Source organism: Gopherus flavomarginatus, chromosome 23, assembly GCF_025201925.1.
Source record: "Gopherus flavomarginatus isolate rGopFla2 chromosome 23, rGopFla2.mat.asm, whole genome shotgun sequence".
NCBI lineage: Eukaryota > Metazoa > Chordata > Testudines > Testudinidae > Gopherus > Gopherus flavomarginatus.
In genome coordinates, this window is record NC_066639.1 from 1436224 (window position 1) to 1455036 (window position 18813).

At 58.0% G+C, this 18813-nt stretch overlaps 1 protein-coding gene across 1 annotated transcript in view; it reads right to left on the bottom strand.

The window, feature by feature from the left end:
- Window positions 1-7508: 7508 nt before the first annotated feature.
- The window catches only part of LOC127039442 (butyrophilin subfamily 2 member A2-like), a 32166-nt gene continuing 20861 nt past the window's right edge, over window positions 7509-18813 (bottom strand). The window contains exons 9-12 of the mRNA XM_050933195.1: window positions 16455-16475; window positions 14915-14941; window positions 11305-11337; window positions 7509-9262 (exon numbers count right to left, since the gene is read on the bottom strand). Of these exons, the coding sequence (XP_050789152.1) occupies window positions 8700-9262; window positions 11305-11337; window positions 14915-14941; window positions 16455-16475 (644 nt within the window). The 3' untranslated portion in view covers window positions 7509-8699. The remainder of the gene's footprint in view (window positions 9263-11304; window positions 11338-14914; window positions 14942-16454; window positions 16476-18813) is intronic.

Here is an 18813-nt window from a genome sequence, read left to right on the forward strand (position 1 = left end):
GGGGGGCGGGAGGAGATACTATAGGGCACTGCCAGACCAGGCCACCCCAGAGAGATCACTGCCCCACCTGGCCAGCCGGGGTCACTGCCGCAGCTGGGGTATACACAGAGGCTATTGCCCCACGGGGATGCCAGGGATCAGTGCCTGCCCTACCTGGCCCCAGAGGGTGGTGGGGGCCACACACACGGCACTGCCCCACCTGGCCAGCAGGGGTCACTGCCCCAGCTGGGGGATACACAGAGGCTATTGCCCCACGGGGATACCAGGGATTAGTGCCTGCCCTACCTGGCCCCAGAGGGTGATGGGGGTCACACACTATGGCACTGCCCCACCTGCCCACCGGTGCCCGTCCCTAGCGGGGGAGTGATGCACACCGGGAACCGGGCTCGCTGCCGCAATGGGGTTGGAAGATCCTCAGGGCCCTGCCTGATCGTCAGGCACCCTGCTACCTTGTGGGAGGGGAAAACGCACCGCAGGCACCGACTCCTCTGGCTACCAGTGGCCACGGGCCCAGTGCAGGGGCTGGGGGGAGTAAATACACACAAGGCACTGCCCCAGCCGGGCAGCACCAGTCACCTGGATGAGAGTGGGAGACGCAGAGGGAACCGCCCTGGGGGCCGATACACATACAGGGCCCTGCCCCACCGACCCATCCGCCAGCGCTAGGGGTGGGGTCACATAGGCAGCTGCCCTCCATGGCCAGCAGGGGTCGCTGCAGCAGTGCTGGGAGGGGGGATGCATGGCAGGCATTGCCGCGCCTGGCCAGCAGGGGTCACTGCTCCTACAAGGTGGCACCTACAGGGCACTCCTGCTCCTGGCCAGCAGGGGTCACTATCTCAGTGTTGGGGGGGACACACATAGGGCTCTGCCCCAGCTGGTCACCAGGGGGCAGTGCCCCCCAGGAGCGATATTCCCCATGCACTGCCCCACCTGGCCAGCAGGGGGTGCTGCACCCGGACGCCCACCCACCCCTAATCCCCGTGTGTGGGCGTGGGCTGGGTGTCACGCGGCGCTAAGGAAGGGGCCAAGGCTGATTTTCCTGACATTTCTGCTACAGGAAGCTCCGAGTTGCAGCCCTCGCCCCGCCGAGCGCCTGCCCGGAGCCGAAGCAGCGTCCCCCGGAGAGCAGAGACCCCAGGCCCGGCTCTGGGGAGGGGCCGCGGGGAGCAGAGAAAGCGCCGCTCACCGCAGTGGGGAGACTCCCAATGCAGCGGGGTGAGAGACCGGCCCCCGCTGGGACCTCGCCCCCACCCAGCCAGGCTGGGCCCCCAGCAATTCGGGGGGGAGGCCGGGCGCAGGCAGGGGACCTCGGGCTCTGGGCTCAGCAGCCGCTTGGGCAGCGATTAGGGGCCAGGACTCCCCTTGCCGCCCCAGGGGGGGCAGATCCGGGGCAGGCTCGGGCGTGGCTGGCTCAGCCCCCGGGGGCTCGCCCGCTTGGCTGTGCCCAGGACCGCGTCACGCCCAGGGGTGCGCCCAGGACACAGGCAGTGGAGGGACGACGGGGCCGGGGGCTGGGAGAGACGGGGGCCGAGGCCGACGGGGGCCGGAGACGACGGGGCCGGGGGCCGGGGGCCAGGAGCGGATCCCGTCCCGCTTCCCGCCTGCGAGGTCACCGTCCGTCCCTGCAGCTCTGCTCCTGTCCCGCCGTCCAGCCAGCCCTCAACCCCCCCTTCGCCCCCCCGTATGGCCCCCTCCCCATCCATCTCCCTCACATCCCGCTGGCCGTGCAGCTCCGAGCACGAGGGGGCGAGGACAGGGCCCGATTAACCTTTTGCGGGCCCGGCACCAGACGTATTGGTGGGGAATGGGGCATGGTGGGAGGGGTCGATCCCCAGAGCGGGGGGACGCGGGGGGTGGCACAGCCTCGGTCCGGGCAGCCCCACACGAGGGCACCTCTCATAATCCCGCAGCCACCAGCCACACACTACACTGCCAGCGAGCTCTGCCACACACCCCCCAGCCCCCCCAACTGCCCAGCACCCCAATGTCATGAGGGGACCCAGCACCCCAACATGACGAGCGCTGGGCACTGTTTGAAATCTCTGCCACTGTTATTTGTCAATAAATGGACGTGGAGGCTCCAGCCGCGCGGGGGGGAGCCCAGGCCACTGGCCGCATGGTGGTGGGACAACCCCCTGCAGCCTCCCCCCTCCCTTCCCGGGACAGGGACTCGACCCTGACACAGTGAGGGGGGGTGTCCAGGTGGGGGTAGGAGGGTTCGGGGTGGAGCAGTCGGGGGGGCTGGTGGCTCAGCTGGGGATCTGGACGCACAGGGGCTCGTTGGGGGGTGGATGGGGCAGTGGGGTGTCTGGGTGGGGGGAGCTCAGTACAGGGGTGTCTGGGTGTGGGAGCTCAGCGGGGGAGAGGAGGAGGGTGGGAGGGCGCTGAGGATGGGGGGAGGATGGGGCAGAGCAGGGGGCCAAAGGAGCAGGGGGAGCTCCGGGGGCTCTGAGCGGGGGGCCAGGGGAGCAGGGGGGCTCCAGGGGCTCTTTGCGGGGGGCCGGGGAAGCAGAGGGGGCTCCGGGGGCTCTGTGCCGGGGGAGCAGGGGAGCTCTGGGGGCTCTGTGCGGGGGGCCAGGGGAGCAGGGGGGCTCTGGGGGCTCCGTGCGGGGGGCTGGGGAAGCAGAGGGGGCTCCGGGGGCTCTGTGCGGGGGGCCGGGGGAGCAGGGGGGGCTCCAGGGGCTCTGTGCGGGGGGCTGGGGGAGCAGGGGGGCCGGGGGAGCAGGGGGCCTCCAGGGGCTCTGTGCGGGGGGCTGGGGGAGCAGGGGGGCTCTGGGGGCTCTGTGCGGGGGATCAGGGGGGCTCTGGGGGCTCTGTGCGGGGGGCCAGGGGAACGAGGGGGCTCCAGGGGCTCTGTGCGGGGGGCTGGGGGAGCAGGGGGGCTCTGGGGGCTCTGTGCGGGGGCCAGGGGAACGAGGGGGCTCCAGGGGCTCTTTGCGGGGGGCCGGGGGACACTCGCTCTCCCCAGCTGGGCGCTCGGAGGGGCTGGACAGGAGGGTCCCACGGGCCGAAGTTCACCCCCCCCACGCCGGTCTGTGAATGAGGTCCCCTGGCTCCGCTCCACGCTGGCCGCAGGGCCAGGCAGCGCCTCCCCCCATCCCGCAGGCAGGCAGCCTGGGGGTTGGGGGGCTTTCCCAGCCTGGCGCCCCGTTCCCACCCCCGGGTGCCCGGCCCCCCAGCTGGCCCTGAGCCCCTCAGCCGGAGCCCTCTCCCCCCACATCCCGGGGGTGTCGGGGCAGGGCGTGGGGGGAAGATTGTCACGCGGGGGGGGCAGAAGCTGTCACTGGGGGTTGTTTTCTTGCTGCTCTGGGGCCGGGGGCATTTTCGGGCCCTCAAGGGGCCCATTGTCCGCGCTGAGCCCGACGCTCCAGTCCCAGGGGAAAGCGCCGGGACGAACCGAACCCCGCGGGGGGGGCTGTTTAGGGTGCGGACCCTGGGGGGGGCACCAGGGGACTGACCCCCCCCGATCCTGCCCCAAGGATACAAAGCTCAGCTTGGGCTCTGGGCGGAGGCTCCCGGACGGCTCGGCACAGGCTACGGGTGGGAGACGTCCTTAGCCGGGAACGGGGCCCCACCGCTGGCTCCCGGGTCCCCCAGCCAGCTCTGGGGTCGGGTCCCAGCTCCCCCGGCCGGCTCTGGGGTCACTCCAGGGTCCCCCCGGCCAGCTCTGGGGTCGGGTCCCGGGTCCTCCCGGCCGGCTCTGGGCTCGCTTCAGGCTCCCCCCGGCCGGCTCTGGGCTCGCTTCAGGCTCCCCCCGGCCGGCTCTGGGGTCACTCCCAGCTCCCCCCAGCCGGCTCTGGGGTCAGGTCCCGGCTCCCCCTGGCCGGCTCTGGATTCGGGTCCCAGCTCCCGGGAGGGGAGGGTTTGCATCGCCCGGGCCTGGCGGAGCTGGAGAACTGCCCCCGGTTGGCGCAGACCTTCCCGGTAAGGGCAGGGGGTGGCTCACGGCTCTGGCCCCCCAGGGAGGCAGCACCCCCGGGCGTGGGGCAAAGTGGGACCAGAGGTGCACACGGCCCCTGGCACAAGGGCGAGCTGGGGACCCTGCTGTGGGGCGAGGGGCCCCTGGAGACACTGGCAGGGAAGAGACTGGGGGGAGATGCAGGGGACCCGAAGTAGAGGGGGGTGGGATGAGGTGGGGCCGGTCCAGGCTGGCGGGGTCGTGAGCAGCCCCGTTAGGGCCAGATCTGGGCCTGTCCCAGGACTAGGGGAGGGGTCAAAGCTGCGAGCCCGTGAGCACTGGTGGACGGTGCAGGGTGAATGGGATCCCCCTGGGCCCCACCAGCCCGGCCTGCCCGATATCCCCCTGGATCCCCCATCCTGCCCTGCCCCACATCCCCCTGGGCCCCACCAGCCCGGCCTGCCTTATACCCCCTGGATCCCCCATCCTGCCCTGCCCCACATCCCCCTGGGCCCCACCAGCCCGGCCTGCCTGATATCCCCCTGGACCCCCCATCCTGCCCTGCCCCGGATCCCCCTGGGCCCCACCAGCCCGGCCTGCCTGATATCCCCCTGGACCCCCCATCCTGCCCTGCCCCACATCCCCCTGGGCGCCCGCAGCCCGGCCTGCCCCACATCCCCCTGCACCCCCCCAGCCCGGCCTGCCCGATATCCCCCTGGACCCTCCATCCTGCCCTGCCCCACATCCCCCTGGGCCCCCCCAGCCCGGCCTGCCTGATATCCCCCTGGACCCCCCATCCTGCCCTGCCCCACATCCCCCTGGCCCCCCCCAGCCCGGCCTGCCCGATATCCCCCTGGACCCCCCATCCTGCCCTGCGGCAGATCCCCCTGGGCCCAGCCATCCCACCCTGCCCCAGATCCCCCTTGGCCCCGCCAGCCCGGCCTGCCCCACATCCCCCTGGACCCCTCATCCTGCCCTGACCCAGAGCCCCCAGAGCCCCGCCAGCCCGACCTGCCCGATATCCCCCTGGCCCCCCCCCCCAGCCCAGCCTGTCCAATATCCCTTTGGGCCCCCATCCTGCCCTGCCCCAGTTCCCCCTGAGCTCCGCCATCCCGCCCTGCCCCAGATCCACCTGTACTCCACCATCCTGAACTGCCACGGATCCCCCTGGGCTCCCTCCAGCTCTGCTGGTGCCCCTCACTCCCCACCTGCAACCCCCTGGCTCCCCCACCACTGCCAGTGCCCCTCACTCCCAACCCGCAGCCCCTGCTAGCCCAGCCCTGCCCCCTCCCCAGCTTTGATAGTGCCCCTCACTCCTGACCTGCAGCCCCTGCTAGTCCACCCATGCCCCCCGCACCTCTGATCGTGCCCCTCACTCCCGACCCGCAGCCCCTGCTGGCCCAGCCCGGCCCCCCGAGCTCTCCCGGTGCCCCTCACTCCTGACCTGCAGCCCCTGCTAGTCCAGCCCTGGGCTCCCCTCCAACTCTGTGGTGCCCCTCACTCCTGACCCACAGCCCCTTCCAGTCCAGCCCTGCTCCCCCCAGCTTTGCCGGTGCCCCTCACTCCTGACCTGCAGCCCCTGCCGGCACAGCCCTGGCCCCCCCCAGCTCTGATCATGTCCCCACTCCCCACCTGCAGCCCCTGCCAGCCCAGCCCTGCCCCCCCTGAGCTCTCCTGGTGCTCCTCACTCCCGACCCACAGCCCCTACTAGCCCAGCCCTGCCACCCCCAGCTCTGCCGGTGCCCCTCACTCCCGACCCGTAGCCCCTGCCCCCCCTCAGCTTTGATGGTGCCCCTCACTCCCAACCTGCAGCCCCTGCTAGCCCAGCCCTGCCCCACCCCAGCCCTGATGGCGCCCCTCATTCTTGACCCACGGCCCCTGCCAGCCCAGCCGTGCCCCCCCCAGCTCTACTGGTGCCCCTCACTCCCAACTCGCAGCCCCTGCCAGCCCAGCCCTGCGTCCCCCTGCTCTGCTGGTGCCCCTCACTCCCGATCTGCAGCCCCTGCTAGTCCAGCCCTGGGCTCCCCCCCAACTCTGTGGTGCCCCTCACTCCCGACGCGCAGCCCCTTCCAGTCCAGCCCTGCCCCTCCAGCTTTGCCGGTGCCCCTCACTCCCGACCTGCAGCCCCTGCCAGCCCAGCCCTGCCCCCCCAGCTCTGCCGGTGCCCCTCACTCCTGACCTGCAGCCCCTGCCAGCCCAACCGTGCCCCCCCCCGCAGTTCTGCCGGTGTCCCTTACTCCTGACTACCAGCCCCTGCCCTCCCAGCGCCGGGCTCCCCCATAGCCCCTGCCAGCACATCGCTGCCCCCCCTCAGTTTTGATGGTCCCCTCACTCCCAACCCGCAGCCCCTGCCAGCACAGCCCTGGCCCTGCTGCTCTGCCAGTGCCCCTCACTCCCAACCTGCAGCCCCTGCTAGTCCAGCCCTGCCCCCCCCAAGCTCTGCTGGTGCCCCTCACTCCCGACCGGCAGCCCCTGCCAGGCCAGCCCTGCCCCCCCATCCTGCTCTGCCGGTGCCCCTCACTCCTGACCCACAGCCCCTGCCAGTCCAGCCCTGCCCCCATGTGACGATGCGGTTCTGGCGGGACCCAACTGAGAGTGCCAATTCAGGACAAATCACTTAAACAGGGCAGTTACAGCCCAAGGCTGGGGGTTTTTCCACCTCTAAGGCAAACCAAGCCAGCCAGACAGAGAGGACTTTGGTTTCACCCCACTGGTTAACCACAAGTCACACAAGAAATTCCCTTAGACACTCCAGTCTCCCAGTATCCTCACCAGTGCACTCGTCCTGGGGATGAATGGTTATGAAAACCAAACAACCCAATAAAAGAAAAAGGTTATCTCAATCCCAAAGGACCAAACCCCAGACCCAGGTCAATATACACATCAGATCGTACCCACAAATGACGCTGTTGCCAGTCCTTTAGAATCTAAAATCTAAAGGTTTATTCATAAAAGGAAAAAGATAGAGCTGAGAGCTAGAATTGGTGACATGGAATCAATTACATACAGAAATGGCAAAGTTCTTAGTTCAGGCTTGTAGCAGTGATGGAGTAAACTGCAGGTTCAAATCAAGTCTCTGGAGAACATCCCCCGCTGGGATGGGTCCTCAGTCCTTTGTGTAGAGCTTCAGTTTGTAGCAAAGTCCCTCCAGAGGTAGGAAGCAGGATTGAAAACATGATGGAGATGAGGCATCAGCCTTATATAGTCTCTTTTCCAGGTGTAAGAACCTCTTTGTTCTTACTGTGGAAAATTACAGCAAAATGGAGTCCGGAGTCACATGGGCAAGTCCCTGCATACTTTGCTGAGTTACAAGACATATCTGCCTCCTCTCAGTGGGTCAGTTGTGTAGCTGATGGTCCTTAATGGGCCATCAAGCAGGCTAAGCAGAGCTAACACTTGTCTGGGGTGTTTCCCAGAACTGCAGCACCAAATTGAAATACAGACAGTATACAGCCAATACTTATAACTTCAACTACAAAATGATACAGACATACAGACAGCATCATCCTAACCAGCAACCCAGAACCTGGTCTTGGACACCTTATCTGACCCCCTTAACCTAGGATCTGGTGCCACTACAGGACCTTGGTTGCAACCCATGTTCTACATGGTCCCAGTTTATATCAATAATGTCGCAGTTACCCAAGTAGTAAATAATCAGACTCATGCTCAGAGAGTGTGTTCTGCCACTGGACATTTGACTGGTACTGAAATGACCCAGACGTTGCCGACAGAGATGGTACTGAAGATCACTGAGGCTGGGAAGGCATTGCGGTGGGATCTGGCATGTTCAGAAATTCAACTAGAAATTCAAGCCCCTGCTGCTGAAGGGAGGGAGGGGAAGGAGTTTCCAGGGTCACAGAGATAAAAGGCAGAGAGCTGGGCAGATGACAGTCCTCCAGGGGCGTAGAAACTAGGGTGTCAGAGGCTGATTTCAGGGTCCCCAGGGGATATGTCCAGTGATGAGCTGCCAAAATCTTAACAACCGGTTCCCTATAAAAAGTTCTTATTTAAGGGGAGGAGCAGAGGGGAGGCCGGGATAGGGGGAGACATACCCATGGGGGGGGCCCTGCAGGGCCTGGGGCAAATTGCCCCACTTGCCCCCCCCAGTAACCCTAGAGCTTGCAGCCCCCTCCCCGCTTACCTAGCCAGCAGCTCAAAGCAGCAGGACAACTCAGGAGCTCAGCTGAGCTGCCTAGCTGCTGGCCATGCTGCAGCTCTGCAGGGGGGTTGGGGGGAGACATCCTCGTGGGGCCAGGGGCCTGGGGCAAATTGCCCCACTTCCCCCCTCCCCCCACTGCCCTGGAGCTTGCAGCCCCCTTACCTTGCCGGCAGCCCAGAGCTCAGCTGAGCTGCCCAGCTGCTGGCCATGCTGCAGCTCTTTGGGGTGTGGGTAGCAGGGGAGAGCCTGGGGAAGACATCCTCGTGGGGCCAGGGGCCCCTGCAGGGCCCGGGCCAATTGCCCCACTTGCCCCCTCCCCTCTGGCCAGCCCTGGAGCTTGCAGCAGGACCCCCCACACACACACCTTGCAGAGCTGCTCAAAAAGCAGCAGCAGGACGACTTCCAAGCTCAGCTGAGCTGCCCAGCTGGTGCGGGCGGCTGGCCACGCTGCAGCTGGGGGGAAGTGGGCGAAGGGCCAGGGGAGCCTCAGCCTCCCCAGCTGGGAATCCCGAGAGCAATGGGATGGTCCGGCCCGCGGACTGGAGTTTTTCGCCCACCCCCTGGCCCTTTAACCACCGGTTCTCCACGGAGGTCTAATTTTAGCAACCGGTTCTTGGAGCTGTGGGAACCGGCCCCAGCTCACCACTGGGTATGTCCCCCCCCCGGCCCCCGCCATGTCTCAGGGATACAATCTGAGCTGGGTTTCTGATCCCCCACACAAAGCCAGGGTTGAAATCTCTCCCCAGTGACAGAGGCCGGCGGGAAAGTGAAGACCGGGGCCTCATTCCCAGCATCGAAAAATGTCACCTGCCCCCGTTCACAGTCCAGACAAACCCGGATCCTGCTGGGGACCCAGGTCAGGGGCAGAGGGGTCACAGCAGGGGAGGTGAGAGCCTGGAACTGACCCCACCAGCACCGCTGCACAGCCCAGATCCCACCCTCAGGGTTAAGGCTGCTCCCTTCCTTTCTGCTCACAGACTCCCTGGCCACCCCCACAGCCCAGGATCCTCCTTCCTCCACCTCCACCTCCCAGCAATGTCTCCCTGAGGTGAATCCTTCACAGCCCAGCACCGAGGGATCAGGGTCAAATTCCTCAAGACTGTCAGGCAGTTCCTGCCGTGCGTCTTCCCATTTCACGTGTTTCCGATCCTCCGACAGGACGAGCCGAGGATGAGCCGTGTCTGGGTCCAGACTCACATTGGCTGAGGAGAGAGACATTCAGAGGGTTAGAGGCAGAGCTCAGCCCTGGAGGAGGGTTCGATCCTGCCAGTGACAGAATCTGCCTCAGTTGGCAAGTGGCTCAGGGAATCGCCTTCCTCGGAGGTGGACTAAGGTTTCCTGGGGCCCTGAGCCAGAGGAAGTGCGGGCCCCCTCACCAGACCTTCCACTTGCAGCTCCTTCTCCGTTCTGCCCATTCTGCTTGTGGCTCCGCTCATTTCTGCCCCTTCCCTGTTCCACCCAGGATCTGCCCCCCACTGCAGCCCCCCAACCCATTTGCTATTTTTTGCCCCCTGCCCCACAGCAGCCCCAAGACTGGAGAAGCTCTGTCCCCCTGCCACGGCCCCAGGCTCCCCTAGTCCTGAGGCCGTGATAGGTAGCAAGACCTCCTCCAGTCCTGGGGCCACCATGGGTGTCCACGCACTTGGGCTTCTCCCGCCAGCCCCGGCGCTTTGGCGGGGAGCCACGGTTGGGGGCACTGGGGCTTTTCTCGCCCCTCCTGGTGCTTCTGCTGGGGACAGGGTCAGAGGGTGGTGGGAGCTTCTCCTGGCACCCCCTGACTCTGCCAGGGATGTGGTCCGGGGGCATGGGTCTTTCCCTGCCCCCGGCTTCTGCAGTGGGGTCGGGGTGCGGGGGCTTTCCCCACCCTGCCTGTCCACCAGGCAGCTGGGGCTCTGGGCTTCCACCACCCAGCAGCAGATTTTTTCCAGGGGCCCCCATTTGGCTGGGGCCCCTGGGCATGGGCACTGTAGGCCCAGTGGCTAATCCACCACCGTCTTTCCTCCAGGATTTACCCAGCTCTGAAGAGGGAGCAGCTCTGAGATCTCAGCAGAGTCACGGCCCTGGAAGAGATGGGCCAGCCGCTGTGAAAAAGGATCAGTTGGGCCAGGACTGAGACTCAGGGTCTTTCATCTCCGGCTCCCCTTTCCCCAGGGAGGGGACTAGAGACTCAGGTGCCATGCTCATTGGTACAACTCACCTCCCCTTGCAGTTTCTAGTTCCCATCTTAAACCTCATTGTGTCCCTTATGCCCCACTCTCTCATTCCAGTAGGCGCCTTTCCACAGAACCGTTCCCGCTCCAACACGCCTCATCTCTGAGGCATTGGAATCTCAGAGGAGAAAAGTCCATATGGTACCAAGATGCATTTCCCAGGTTTTACTGATCAGAAACAGGCACAATTTCTGGAGTCCCTGGGCCCAAAAGGAAGGAATCTCTATGCTAATTGGGAGTTGCATAAACGAGCGGAGTCTCACAGTAGAAATAAGGAGAAAAAAGGTGGAGCTGTGAAGGATGGAGGAGGCAGTACCTGACTGACGAAAAGAGGAGGGCTGTGCTTAAAGCAGGGTGGTTAGGGTGGTGCCTTGAGGAACAGAGAAAGGAGAACAACCAAATCATGGTGCTTGGACGGAGGAGAAGAGAAACTCCAGAAACTGCTGTGGTCGCTGGAGATCCCCGCTCTCCGAGCTCAAGCCAGGAGGTCACCGGTGTGTGGTGAGCGCTCTGCTCTTTCTGTCTGTGATGGAAGCAGGGGTGTAACAGAGGGACAGTCCCTGCCCGCCCTCAGACGGGATCATTTCAGCAACTACTGGGACACTCATGGGGGCAGGGAAAAGAACAGTGGCTGTGCAGCCCGGCTCGATGGTGTGCCAGGAAGCTCTGCGGGTGGCACTGCACATGAAGGTGAAGGAGGGACAGGAGAAGTAGATACAATATTGGCTGGATTTGTTGCTGTATGTCAGGACACGTCTACACAACCTCCCTCCCCTCACAGGTTATTGTGAAATGCAGGATGTTGCCTGGCTGCCCAGCTGGCTCTAAGCAGGTCAGGTGGAAGATACGAGCACCCGCCAAGGCCTGGCTGACCTTAACAGTGGCTGTCCTCGTCCACCCCTAAGGCTGGCCCTGCTTGGGAGCTCTGCCCTGAACGCTAAAGTCCCCTCCCATGGCCACAGCCAGGGACAAGAAGCAACGTGTTCTACCTGGAGGTGAGATTTGGACATTGATAGAATCTGAACTTTAGTTACCTTCTTCTACGGGTGGCATGGTTCTTCCCAGACCTGAAATAAGAGATGAGGGCTCATCTGAACACGCGTATGAACAGAATTCAGTGTTGTTGAGAGGTCACTTGTCCGGAATTAAAATGGATCGGCGTCTTTTTGAGAGGTTTGTCCCCTATCTAGCACTGAGTCAAAACCAGATGTGGTTTTGTTCAGTGCTGAAGGCCCCCTCACTCTCTTAAAAATGGTGTCCCCCCGGCAGTGTGACCTCGCCCATACTGTCACACCAACAGGGGTGTGGTCACAGCAGAGGTGAAGCTGGCCAGGGGTGGGGCCATGCCATTCCCGGCAGTCAGGACACGTACTGTATTTCATGAACGTGTGAATGGCAACATTAATTATATAAATGAATAAAATAGCAATAACACCCAGTATGCAATGTGTGAACATTTCTCTGTCAGTGGCTACACTTTTACCAGACTTTCTTATGATCAGAATAGCTATTGCCTACACAATTGTTCATAATTATAAATTAGACGTTCCCTTCTGATGTGACGCTGCCAGCCTGCTAACGAAGACCTGGTTCTGTTGCCAATCATCTCACTGGCCAATCTCCCCTTGAATTCCATGGAAGCAGGCCTGGGGCCGGAAGGGGCATTTTGAAAGGAGGTAGGAGAAAAGTATTTTCTTTTGGCTCCTCTGAATATGATATGAAGGCCAGAGGGCAGCTGGGGCATGGGAGGAGATGGGACATTTCCCCTCCAGAGTTGCCTAGTGTAGCAAGTTTTTGTCCCTGCAGGCAGTCTGTTGGGGTTAGGAGTCACCATCCTTAACCAAAGGCAGAGACTGAGATGAACTTGTTGGCTTTGGGTATGATTTTCAAAATCCAAAGTGCCTAAGCTCCATTTTCCAAAGGCACTTAGCAGACTAAGTCCAATAGATAGACTAACTAGCAGACACACACATCTCACACCCCCCTTTGGCTCACCCTGATGCAGTCTCAGCCCCATCACACCTTGACTGCAAAGACCACAGGCAGCACCGCAGAACCAGACCTGCTGGAGGAGCGGGAATAACAGAAATTATTCCCACCAGTTCCCAGTGTCTGTGCCTGTGGAACGCCTTTCTCCACTCTCCCTATCCCTCTCGTGTGTTCTCTGGCAAGATAATGTGTTTTGGGGGTTGGATCATTAACCAGTCCCCCTTGTGTGTGTGTGCGTCTTATGATACACTCTCCAATTACATGATCACACACTTGCCTCATTCTTTCACTGCACTGGATGGAGGCACTAGGGGTGAGAATTAAGATTGTAAAGGCAAGGATAAAACTGCTATTTTCTAGCTATCAAATATCTGACACATTGTAACCTAAATCATTTTCTGTTCAAGGGTTTTGTGTAATATTCTATACATTTACCATGTCCCCTCTCACTTGTCTCCTTTAAAAGGTAAAAATTGCCAGTCTTTTCCATCTCTCCTCATACTGATTCTCCTTGTCATTCTCTGTGCCCCCTTTTCTTCTTCGATACCCTTTATGAGATGCAGTGAGGGTCCAGTGCTTCCATCATGGAGAGAGGGACAAGAGGTGTCTTCTCTTAAGGGCTAGTCTGCACTTGAAACATTGTTTATATGCTCACTCTGGAGAGGCTTTCCCTTCACTGTAGTTAATCCAACTCTCCAAAAGTTGGTCCACGGTCAATGGAAGAATTCTTCCATTGATCTAGTGCTGTATACGCTGCCAGTTAGTTCATCTTAAGAACATTGCTCAGGGCTGTTCATACCTAACAGGCCCTGGTCTGCACTGGGTGGGGCACCGTGACTCTCAGCCAGTCAGTAAAGCAGAAGGTTTATTTGGACAACAGGAACACAGTCCAAGACAGGTCTTGCAGGCACAGACAGCAGGACCCCCTTTAGTTAGGTCCGTCTGGGGCCCCCAGGGAGGCCACAGCCCCGTTGGGATGCCCAAGTGCCATTTGGGCACCCCTCTCTATTTTCCAGCCAGCTTCCAAACTGAAACCCCCCCTCCAGCCCCTCCTCCTCTGGGTTTTGTCTCTTTCTCGGACCAGGAGGCCACCTGACCTCTTTGTCTCCAACACCTTCAGTTGGCACTTTTGCAGAGGAGGGGCCCAGGCCATTAGTTGCTAGGAGACAGAGTGCCAGGCATTTAGGGGCACTGGCCCCTTCCTCCGCAGCAATCACACCCCCTGATCCCCCCACCGAGATATTAAGAACTGCAGAGGGGACACTGAGGCACCAACATAGTAATCAGAGCAAACATTAAGAGCATTGCCACTTCGTCACTATCGCGTTTAGATGTAATAAATCAATCCTGGCTGGGTCGATCACTGCCCGCCGATTCGGCGGGTAGCGTAGACATACCCTGAGCAATGTTTCTGGGTCGACTTAGCTAACAGCAGGTCTCCGCTGAAAAGTCACTTTAATGCACCACTAGCTTGGCTGTTATCAGTTCAGGTAAGTTATGTTACAGATGGCGCCACGTAGAGGCTCATCATTACAATAGTTTTATCATCCAATTACACTGCTCATATCTCTGGACTCCACGATCATTAATAAATAAATTAAACAACACTGGACCCAGTACAGGGGTTGGCAGACTTTTTGGTCTGAAGGCCACATCAGGTTACGTAAATTGTATGGAGAGCCGGTTAGGAGAGAGAGTTGTGGTCTGGCCCCCACCTCCTATCTGCCTCCCACCAGGACTCCTGCCCCATCCAACCCTCGCTGTTCCCTGACGGTCACTCTGGGACCCCTGCCCCATACACACACCCCCACTCCCTGTCCCCTGACTGCCCCCAAACCTCCTCTGCCCCATCCAACCTGTCCTCTAATTCTTGACAGCCTCCCCCCCCGGGACCCCTGCCCCATCCAACCATCCCTTCTTTCTATTCCCTAACTGCCCCTTGCTGTTCCATCCAACCCCTCCTCCTTTCTGATTGCGCCCCCAGGACTCCTGCCCCCTTTCGTTCCCCTGTTCCCCACCCCGACCTCTAGCCACATGATCTCCTGGGTGTTTTGTGATTCTCTTCTTAATTATCATTTGTAATGATTTACCAGGTACAGTTGTAAAACCTCCTGGTATGTCATTTTCTGGAGCACCCCTAGGTTCCTTTTAAAATATAGGTACCATGTTTGCTACCCTACAGTTCTCCAATACATCTCTTCAAACACCTAATCTCCTTCAGAACTCTTGGATGTGCCATATGCAGCTGGTGAATTTTTACTTTATAATATCACTTTCTTCTGCTAATACCTCAGTCTCTGATAGTATCTGATGTAAAGAAATCTTCTAGCTTCTTAGCAACATTCTTCATCTCCTCCCTTCCCTCACCCCCAACCCCACCCGTCTCTCTCACACTTCCCCGTTGAACATCAGCGATACGATTGATGATTGCATTGTTGGTGCCAACCTCAGCTGCAGCCCCCTGGAAAAAGTATCATTCCTCTCAGGGCCCATGCCCAGCACTGTTGGCCACACAGGCCTTTGCGTCTTTTCACCTAAATATAGAGCCATCCCTGCCCCGAAGAGCTATGCAAAATGTTAACTGCATGAGAAAAGAGGATGGGAAATCTCCGGAAGGGGAGCTTTGGATATTGATTCCATATGAGCTGTAATTACCTGGACAGACTATGATCCTTCTCCAGTCTGAAACAAAACACAGAGAGAGGGATGAGAACTCAGGTGAGCAAACGCAACCATATCAAGGCTCTGGGATGAAGAGCAGCAGCTTACGCTGAACCCAGGCAAGACCCAAAGTGATTCTGGTCAAAAAGAGGGAACCATATTGAAGAACTAGATGAGACACTGCCCCCTTCACTCCATTGAATTTCTACAACCCCCATTCACCAAAGAGGTGCAAAGCCTCAGGGTCCTATCTGACCCCTCATTATGCTTAGGTGACCAGATAGTGTCAGCAACTAAAGACACCAGCTTACTAGGAAGCTCTGCATCTTCCCACGGACAACGATTTGGCCACAGTGATCCTGGCCTCTGCCACCTCCAGCCTGGATTAAAGTCACCTTCTGATGCCATGCCAGTTTAAGACCTTGGTCCTAAGCAGCAAATCAATTAAAGAATCCAGCCCCAGCTACATTAATGACCAAACTTCTCCGTTAGAATCTCTGCCACAGCTATGCTCCTCTGAGCCGGTGCAGATCACAAATCCCAGGACAATGTGCATGACAGCTGGAGATGAAGCATTCATGGTCAGAGGGGCCTGGTTCTGGGACAAACTTCCAGAGGAGATCAGGAGAAGTGAGAATCTGGCCACTTCTAGGAATTGCTGCAGAACCTTCCTGTTCCAAAATGCCTTTCCACCACAGCAAGAATGAAACTCACAACTCTGATACACCTTCTGCTAACCAAACAAAAAAAGCAAAACCTCTACTCCAAGCGGAGTTTTTACTATCAAAAGGAGAAGAGTCAGAGACTCCCAGAAGTTGTTCAGGGACTTTGTTATTTGCATTGAATTTCTCTACAATATCTTCAGATAGCACAGTGATCAGCAACAGTATAAAACTGATGATAGATAGATAGACAGACAGACAAGGTAGGTGAGATAATATCTTTTAAAAAGATATGACCTCACTCACCTTGTCTCTTTAGCATCCTGATACCCACGTGACAACAACTACACTGGAGAGAGGGCAGGGGCAGCTCTAGCCATTTCACCGCTCCAAGCACGGCAGCACGCCATGGAGGGTGCTCTGCCGGTCACCGGTCCCACAGCTCTGGTGGACCTCTCGCAGACGTGCCTGTGGAGGGTCCGCTGGTCCCGCGGCTCTGGTGGACCTCCCGCAGGCACACCTGCGGGAGGTCCACCAGAGCCGCCTGCTGCCCTCCCGGCGACCGGCAGAGCGCCCCCCATGGCATGCCACCCCAAGCATGCGCTTGGCATGCTGGGGCCTGGAGCCGCCCCTAGTATGGGACTAGATAGATAGATAGAGGGGGTGGATGGGGGTAGATAGATAGAGGGACTGGATGGGGATGGATATATAGATAGATAGAGGGGGTGGATGGGGGTAGATAGATAGATAGAGAGGTGGGATGGAGATAGATAGATAGATAGATAGATAGATAGATAGATGGGTTGGATGGGAATAGATAGATAGATAGATATTCAATACCATGGAAAAAGCTGCTTTAAAGAAAAACTTACCAAGTTCTCTTTGAAGGTCACCTAAGTAATACAGAAAGAAATATACACTAATTACACGCTTTCTTTAGAGGATGGAATTAGCACAGGTGCTGACTTTCCAAAGTGCTGTGGGGTGTTTGACCCTCGGCTCTGCCCCAGGCCCCACCCCCACTCCACCTCTTCCCCCATGGCCCTACCCACATCCCGCCCTTCCCACCCCCACTCCACCCCTTCCCCTGAGCATGCCACATCCTTGGTCCTCCCCCTTCCTTCTCAGCCTCCCGCATGCTGCAAAACAGCTGACTGTGGAGGGCAGGAGGTGCGGGGAGGGAGGGGAAGGCACTGATCGGCAGGGCCCGCCAGCGGGCAGAAGATGCTGGGTGGGTAGCGGGAAGCTAATAGGGGGGCAGCTGGTGGGTGCACGGAGTTGGCACCTATGGGCATTAGCCCCAGCCTCCCATTATGCAGCCTATCCCTCACAAACCCATTTATCCCAGCGATGAGCAGGGAAACTACAGAGGTCTGGGAGTCCCTTTCCAGCGCATGGGTAGGACAGAGAGAACCTCTGAAATCCTTCAGTAGCTACTATACTCCCCTTGATCTAAGGCCTTGTCTACACTGGTACATCGCTCCCATTTCTTTGATGCCCTCATACGTGTCATATGACAACAGTACAGAACATCAGAGAGTCATTTTCTTTGCCACTGAACAAAGAATATCATTATAATGAGGAGAACAGGGCTGTCCATAAAGCCACATGGTCTTGCTCTCTGTCGTCATTTTTCTCTGTATTTCACTGTAGATCTTTTGCAAAACATCCTCTGTAGTCCCAATTTCTGCCACCTATTGAAATGAAGAGCACCTATAGTCTCGCCCCATTAGCCTCTCTCAGAGATTGCTGATGTGATGCTGGAAGTGCTAACGGCTGCCATGAGGGGGTCCTTTTGATCCAAAGAGAATCACAACCCCTGTAAAAGCCAGTGGGTGTGCTCAAACATCCTCTCTGGCCTGGTCCACACTACGCAGTTAAATTGATTTAAACAGCGTTAAATCGATTTAACGCTGTACTCGTCCACATTACAATGCACTTTAAATCGATTTTAAGGGCTCTTAAAATCGATTTCTGTACTCCTTCCCAACGAGAGGAGTAACGCTAAAATCGATATTACTATATCTATTTAGGGTTAGTGTGGACGCAAATCGACATTATTGGCCTCATTCTTTTACAGTAGCTACCCACAGTGCACTGCTCTGGAAATCGATGCTAGCCTAGGACCATGTACTCACAACGCCGAATTAATGTGCCCTAGTGTGGACGCATAAAATCGACTTTATATCATCGGTATTATAAAACCGGTTTTAGTTAATTCGAAATTATGCTGTAGTGTAGACGTACCCTCTGAGGCTCAACAGGAAGAGCAATTAAGCCCCTTCATGTAGTGAGATAGCTGAAAATAATGGGAGCTACCACCCAAGGCACTGGGCCATGTGGTGTGACCAGAACAAAGCTAACCCAGGTAGATTAAAATGGATTTTCCTGACTGCAAATTAAGGGCCCAGGAGATTGGTCACATCTGTGCATGTGTGTGCGTGTTAGAGGCAGAGCACATAATCCCTCTGGTCTCCCACTTGATGCTGACTGCAACACTAGGTGAATTTCACCCTCCGTGAAGATACATTTTAAATTATGTTTTCTTTATGATTTGCGGTTACCTACATACTGAATTGTTATCAATTCAGTATCTATGATATTTCATATGACTTTCAAGTTGATGTCATCTATTAATTATTTACAATTAATACTAATAATGGCAGCAAACTAATTCATAGAAGCGGTTCAATTAAGAGAAAAATTGAGCTAAATATTTTAAAGATGTTTCTCTAAACATAACTATATAGAGCAAAAAGAAATACATAAAAGGAAATTTGGAATATTTTCAGTTAATGCAAATTTAAAGGAGTGCTTCATTATATCAATTCCTAGAATCTAGATACTAATTAAACATTTTATTCATGTTGAATAATTTTGTGTCTACACTACAGATAAGTATCAAAAAATAACATTATTTGCAAGGATTTATCGTTCTAAAGTTTTGAATTCCTTATGAGATTAGGACCAGATTTTTAAAGGTATTTGGGGCCTACCTCCCACTGATTTCAATGGGAGTTCCATTTCCAAATATCATTAAAAAGCTAGCCCTCGGAGCCCAGTTCTGGTTCCTTCTATATTACGTATTCCCATTCACTTTGCTGGGAGATTTAGGGGTGCAAGGAATGTAATAGCAATTTCTAAAATTATCAACATTATTCTTTTAGTGATATGGCTTGTGCATTCCCACACCCACTGAAATCAAAGTCACAGCTCTAATTCATGTTAGTG